The sequence below is a fragment of the Oncorhynchus nerka genome, linkage group LG14 (assembly GCF_034236695.1).
Source record: "Oncorhynchus nerka isolate Pitt River linkage group LG14, Oner_Uvic_2.0, whole genome shotgun sequence".
Classification (NCBI taxonomy): Eukaryota; Metazoa; Chordata; class Actinopteri; order Salmoniformes; family Salmonidae; genus Oncorhynchus; species Oncorhynchus nerka.
Window position 1 is genome coordinate 95,146,035 of NC_088409.1, and position 7,248 is coordinate 95,153,282.

A 7,248-nucleotide genomic window follows, 5' to 3' on the forward strand; every position below is an offset into this window, starting at 1 on the left:
TTGAGTCAATGTTCTCAGTGCACTTGGCTAGGATAGGGTTGAGTCAATGTTCTCAGTGTACTTGGCAAAGATAGGGTTGTGTCAATGTTCTCAGTGTGCTTGGCTAGGATAGGGTTGAGTCAATGTTCTCAGTTTACTTGGCAAAGATAGGGTTGAGTCAATGTTCTCAGTGTGCTTGGCTAGAATAGGGTTGAGTCAATGTTTTCAGTGTGCTTTGCTAGAATAGGGTTGAGTCAATGTTCTCAGTGTTCTTGGCTAGGATAGGGTTGAGTCAATGTTCTCAGTGTACTTGGCTAGGATAGGGTTGAGTCAATGTTCTCAGTGTTCTTGGCTAGGATAGGGTTGAGTCAATGTTCTCACCTCTTAGTGTACTTGGCTAGAATAGGGTTGAGTCAATGTTCTCAGTATGCTTGGCTAGGATTCGGTTGAGTCAATGTTCTCACCTCTTAGTGTGCTTGGCTAGAATAGGGTTGAGTCAATGTTCTCAGTCTGCTTGGCTAGAATAGGGTTGAGTCAATGTTCTCAGTGTGCTTGGCTAGAATCGGGTTGAGTCAATGTTCTCAGTGTGCTTGGCTAGGATAGGGTTGAGTCAATGTTCTCAGTGCACTTGGCTAGGATAGGGTTGAGTCAATGTTCTCAGTGTACTTGGCAAAGATAGGGTTGTGTCAATGTTCTCAGTGTGCTTGGCTAGGATAGGGTTGAGTCAATGTTCTCAGTGTACTTGGCAAAGATAGGGTTGAGTCAATGTTCTCAGTGTGCTTGGCTAGAATAGGGTTGAGTCAATGTTCTCAGTGTGCTTGGCTAGAATAGGGTTGAGTCAATGTTTTCAGTGTGCTTGGCTAGGATAGGGTTGAGTCAATGTTCTCAGTGTGCTTGGCTAGGATAGGGTTGAGTCAATGTTGTCAGTGTGCTTGGCTAGGATAGGGTTCAGTCAATGTTCTCAGTGCACTTGGCTTGGATAGGGTTGAGTCAATGTTCTCAGTGTGCTTGGCTAGAATAGGGTTGAGTCAATGTTTTCAGTGTGCTTGGCTAGAATAGGGTTGCGTCAATGTTTTCAGTGTGCTTGGCTAGAATAGGGTTGAGTCAATGTTTCAGTGTGCTTGGCTAGGATAGGGTTGAGTCAATGTTCTCAGTGTACTTGGCTAGGATAGGGTTGAGTCAATGTTTTCAGTGTGCTTGGCTACAATAGGGTTGAGTCAATGTTCTCAGTGTACTTGGCTAGGATAGGGTTGAGTCAATGTTCTCACCTCTTAGTGTTCTTGGCTAGGATTGGGTTGAGTCAATGTTCTCACCTCTTAGTGTTCTTGGCTAGGATAGGGTTGAGTCGTCTGAAGTAGTTAGGTGCGTAGTTGATAACATTCTCTGTGTCAGGCACAGTGATGCCAACCGTCCCCATGATCTTCCTGGTGAAGTAACTCCAGTCAAACACCTGAGAGGAGGGGTTCATCATCACCTGAGAGGAGGGGTTTATCATCACCTGAGAGGAGGGGTTCATCATCACCTGAGAGGAGGGGTTTATCATCACCTGAGAGGAGGGGTTCATCATCACCTGAGAGGAGGGGTTTATCATCACCTGAGAGGAGGGGTTTATCATCACCTGAGAGGAGGGGTTCATCATCACCTGAGAGGAGGGGTTTATCATCACCTGAGAGGAGGGCTTCATCATCACCTGAGATGAGGGGTTTATCGCATCTTGTGTATGATAGTTTTTGCATGCCTCACTCACGATGCATTTAGCCTACTCCCTGCCAGTACTGTTGTCATTTTTGGACCTACTGTGTATGACCCTCTGCCTGCCCCTAAACCCATCTACCTGCCTCCTACTAAGGACAATTGCATTAAACATCTGCTGCGATCTGAGCTTCAAACCAGCTATATGTCTCCCTCAAGTTCATTACACATCTGAGGAGAGGGGTTTATCATCAACACCTGAGAGGAGGGGTTTATCATCAACACCTGAGAGGAGGGGTTTATCATCAACACCTGAGAGGAGGGGTTTATCATCACCATCTGAGAGGAGGGGTTTATCATCAACACCTGAGAGGAGGGGTTTATCATCAACACCTGAGAGGAGGGGTTTATCATCACCATCTGAGAGGAGGGGTTTATCATCAACACCTGAGAGGAGGGGTTTATCATCAACACCTGAGAGGAGGGGTTTATCATCACCATCTGAGAGGAGGGGTTTATCATCAACACCTGAGAGGAGGGGTTTATCATCACCATCTGAGAGGAGGGGTTTATCATCAACATCTGAGAGGAAGGGTTTATCATAACCATCTGAGAGGAGGGGTTTATCATAACCATCTGAGAGGGGTTTATCATCAACATCTGAGAGGAGGGATTTATCATCACCATCTGAGAGGATGGGTTTATCATCACCTGAGAGGAGGGTTTTATCATCACCTGAGAGGAGGGGTTCATCATCACCTGAGAGGAGGGGTTTATCATCACCTGAGAGGAGGGGTTTATCATCACCTGAGAGGAGGGGTTTATCATCACCTGAGAGGAGGGTTTTATCATCACCTGAGAGGAGGGGTTTATCATCACCTGAGAGGAGGGGTTTATCATCACCTGAGAGGAGGGATTTATCATCACCATCTGAGAGGAGGGATTTATCATCACCATCTGAGAGGAGGGGTTTATCATCACCATCTGAGAGGAGGGGTTTATCATCACTATCTGAGAGGAGGGGTTTATCATCACCTGATAGGTGGGGTTTTTCATCACCTGAGAGGAGGGGTTTATCATCACCTGAGAGGAGGGGTTTACCTTCACCTGAGAGGAGGGGTTTATCATCACCATCTGAGAGGATGGGTTTATCATCACCTGAGAGGAGGGGTTTATCATCACCTGAGAGGAGGGGTTTATCATCACCTGAGAGGAGGGATTTATCATCACCATCTGAGAGCAGGGGTTTATCATCACCATCTGAGAGGAGGGGTTTATCATCACCATCTGAGAGGAGGGGTTTATCATCACCATCTGAGAGGAGGGGTTTATCATCACCATCTGAGAGGAGGGGTTTATCATCATCTGATAGGAGGGGTTTATCATCATCACCTGAGAGGCGGGGTTTATCATCATCTGAGAGGAGGGGTTTATCATCACCATCTGACAGGAGGGGTTTATCATCACCTGAGAGGAGGGGTTTATCATCATTTGAGAGGAGGGGTTTATCATTACCTGAGAGGAGGGGTTTATCATCACCTGAGAGGAGGGGTTTATCATCACCTGAGAGGAGGGGTTTATCATCATCTGAGAGGAGGGGTTTATCATCAACACCTGAGAGGAGGGGTTTATCATCAACACCTGAGAGGAGGGGTTTATCATCATCACCTGAGAGGAGGGGTTTATCATCATCACCTGAGAGGAGGGGTTTATCATCATCACCTGAGAGGAGGGGTTTATCATCATCACCTGAGAGGAGGGGTTTATCATAACCATCTGAGAGGGGTTTATCATCAACATCTGAGAGTAGGGATTTATCAGACATACTTAACAGAGCAGACAACACACATTGAGTCTCTTACTTGTGTGTCGACCTCCAGGCTGAAGTTAGCATTGAGAACACCCAGCTCCATTTTGTTGTAGAGGAGAACTGGGTTGTTACGGTCCTCTGGAGTATCAGTTGCCTGGGGGAGAGACAGCGAAAGAGGGCGAGAGAGAAAGGAGAGAGAGCATAATTTGCAAATTCAGCTCAAACACCATTAACTCTATATCAAATAAAGCATTAAATAGATTTGGCTTGACGATCTGTCCTCTGGCTGTCACAGAGTCCAATTGTCAAAAACAGGCACCGCTGGTCCCATCATAAATGTCTGTTTTTCAATACACACACACACACACACACACACACACACACACACACACACACACACACACACACACACACACACACACACACACACACACACACACACACACACACACACTAGCATGGTTGGAGGCCCAGGGGTCCCTACCCTGTAAATGTCAGTAACAGAGCAGCCTGATTGTCCTGTAAAAGGCAGCAGTGTAGCACTGAGTTATGGGAAACACAGGGATCTGCTACAAATTTGTTAAGAAAGAGCCCATGGGCTCAGCGCTTAACCCAACAACTGGTAAGAACCAGAGCCGCATGGTGAACACAACTGGTAAGAACCAGAGCCGCCTGGTGAACACAACTGGTAAGAACCAGAGCCGCCTGGTGAACACAACTGGTAAGAACCAGGCCCGCATGGTGAACACAACTGGTAAGAACCAGAGCCGCCTGGTGAACACAACTGGTAAGAACCAGAGCCGCCTGGTGAACAAAACTGGTAAGAACCAGAGCCGCCTGGTGAACACAACTGGTAAGAACCAGAGCCGCCTGGTGAACACAACTGGTAAGAACCAGAGCCGCATGGTGAACACAACTGGTAAGAACCAGAGCCGCATGGTGAACACAACTGGTAAGAACCAGAGCCGCCTGGTGAACACAACTGGTAAGAACCAGAGCCGCCTGGTGAACACAACTGGTAAGAACCAGAGCCGCCTGGTGAACACAACTGGTAAGAACCAGAGCCGCCTGGTGAACACAACTGGTAAGAACCAGAGCCGCCTGGTGAACACAACTGGTAAGAACCAGAGCCGCATGGTGAACACAACTGGTAAGAACCAGAGCCGCATGGTGAACACAACTGGTAAGAACCAGAGCCGCCTGGTGAACACAACTGGTAAGAACCAGAGCCGCCTGGTGAACACAACTGGTAAGAACCAGAGCCGCCTGGTGAACACAACTGGTAAGAACCAGAGCCGCCTGGTGAACACAACTGGTAAGAACCAGAGCCGCCTGGTGAACACAACTGGTAAGAACCAGAGCCGCCTGGTGAACACAACTGGTAAGGACCAGAGCCGCCTGGTGAACACAACTGGTAAGGACCAGAGCCGCCTGGTGAACACAACGGGTAAGAACCAGAGCCGCATGGTGAACACAACTGGTAAGGACCAGAGCCGCCTGGTGAACACAACTGGTAAGGACCAGAGCCGCCTGGTGAACACAACTGGTAAGGACCAGAGCCGCCTGGTGAACACAACTGGTAAGGACCAGAGCCGCCTGGTGAACACAACTGGTGAGGACCAGCGCCCCCCTGGTTGACACAACTGGGAAGGACCAGCGCCCACCTGGTTGACACAACTGGGAAGGACCAGCGCCGACTGGTAAACACAACTGGTAAGGACCAGAGCCGCCTGGTGAACACAACTGGGAAGGACCAGCGCCCCCCTGGTTGACACAACTGGGAAGGACCAGCGCCGACTGGTAAACACAACTGGTAAGGACCAGAGCCGCCTGGTGAACACAACTGGTGAGGACCAGAGCCCCCCTGGTTGACACAACTGGGAAGGACCAGCGCCGACTGGTAAACACAACTGGTAAGAACCAGCGCCTCCCTGGTTGACACAACTGGTAAGGACCAGCACCCCCTGGGTAACACAACTGGTAAGAACCAGCACCCCCTGGGTAACACAACTGGTTAGAACCAGCGTCCCCTGGTTGACACAACTGGTTAGAACCAGCGTCCCCTGGTTGACACAACTGGTTAGAACCAGCGTCCCCTGGTTGACACAACTGGTTAGAACCAGCGTCCCCTGGTTGACACAACTGGTTAGAACCAGCGTCCCCTGGTTGACACAACTGGTTAGAACCAGCGTCCCCTGGTTGACACAACTGGTTAGAACCAGCATCCCCTGGTTGACACAACTGGTAAGAACCACCGTCGATTGGTTAAAGCCACAACTAGTAAGATGGAGAGGAGGTTAAGGGCTGAAGTCTGGCTTCATAAACACAGTGATGGAGAGGAGGTTAAGGGCTGAAGTCTGGCTTCATAAACACAGTGATGGAGAGGAGGTTAAGGGCTGAAGTCTGGCTTCATAAACACAGTGATGGGGAGGAGGTTAAGGGCTGAAGTCTGGCTTCATAAACACAGTGATGGAGAGGAGGTTAAGGGCTGAAGTCTGGCTTCATAAACACAGTGATGGAGAGGAGGTTAAGGGCTGAAGTCTGGCGTCATAAACACAGTGATGGAGAGGAGGTTAAGGGCTGAAGTCTGGCGTCATAAACACAGTGATGGAGAGGAGGTTAAGGGCTGAAGTCTGGCTTCATAAACACAGTGATGGAGAGGAGGTTAAGGGCTGAAGTCTGGCTTCATAAACACAGTGATGGAGAGGAGGTTAAGGGCTGAAGTCTGGCTTCATAAACACAGTGATGGAGAGGTGGTTAAGGGCTGAAGTCTGGCTTCATAAACACAGTGATGGAGAGGAGGTTAAGGGCTGAAGTCTGGCTTCATAAACACAGTGATGGAGAGATGGTTAAGGGCTGAAGTCTGGCTTCATAAACACAGTGATGGAGAGATGGTTAAGGGCTGAAGTCTGGCTGCATAAACACAGTGATGGAGAGGAGGTTAAGGGCTGAAGTCTGGCTTCATAAACACAGTGATGGAGAGGAGGTTAAGGGCTGAAGTCTGGCTTCATAAACACAGTGATGGAGAGGAGGTTAAGGGCTGAAGTCTGGCTTCATAAACACAGTGATGGAGAGGAGGTTAAGGGCTGAAGTCTGGCTTCATAAACACAGTGATGGAGAGGAGGTTAAGGGCTGAAGTCTGGCTTCATAAACACAGTGATGGAGAGTAGGGTAAGGGCTGAAGTCTGGCTTCATAAACACAGTGATAGAGAGGAGGTTAAGGGCTGAAGTCTGGCTTCATAAACACAGTGATGGAGAGATGGTTAAGGGCTGAAGTCTGGCTTCATAAACTCAGTGATGGAGAGATGGTTAAGGGCTGAAGTCTGGCTTCATAAACACAGTGATGGAGAGGAGGTTAAGGGCTGAAGTCTGGCGTCATAAACACAGTGATGGAGAGGAGGTTAAGGGCTGAAGTCTGGCTTCATAAACACAGTGATGGAGAGGAGGTTAAGGGCTGAAGTCTGGCTTCATAAACACAGTGATGGAGAGGAGGTTAAGGGCTGAAGTCTGGCTTCATAAACACAGTGATGGAGAGGTGGTTAAGGGCTGAAGTCTGGCTTCATAAACACAGTGATGGAGAGGAGGTTAAGGGCTGAAGTCTGGCTTCATAAACACAGTGATGGAGAGATGGTTAAGGGCTGAAGTCTGGCTTCATAAACACAGTGATGGAGAGATGGTTAAGGGCTGAAGTCTGGCTTCATAAACACAGTGATGGAGAGGTGGTTAAGGGCTGAAGTCTGGCTTCATAAACACAGTGATGGAGAGGA

General features: G+C 48.8%; 1 protein-coding gene across 4 annotated transcripts in view; it reads right to left on the reverse strand.

Annotated features, from left to right (window-relative positions):
- The window catches only part of LOC115122076 (neprilysin-like), a 126,865-nt gene that overhangs the window by 36,089 nt on the left and 83,528 nt on the right, over positions 1-7,248 (reverse strand). For 2 of the 4 annotated variants that reach the window (XM_065000578.1, XM_065000577.1), the window contains exons 10-11: positions 3,534-3,635; positions 1,293-1,429 (exon numbers count right to left, since the gene is read on the reverse strand). In XM_065000578.1, coding sequence (XP_064856650.1) covers positions 1,293-1,429; positions 3,534-3,635 — 239 coding nt within the window. Of the gene's footprint in view, positions 1-1,292; positions 1,454-3,533; positions 3,636-7,248 lie in introns of all 4 variants that reach the window. The other 2 variants (XM_065000576.1, XM_065000575.1) reach the window with 1 other exon arrangement.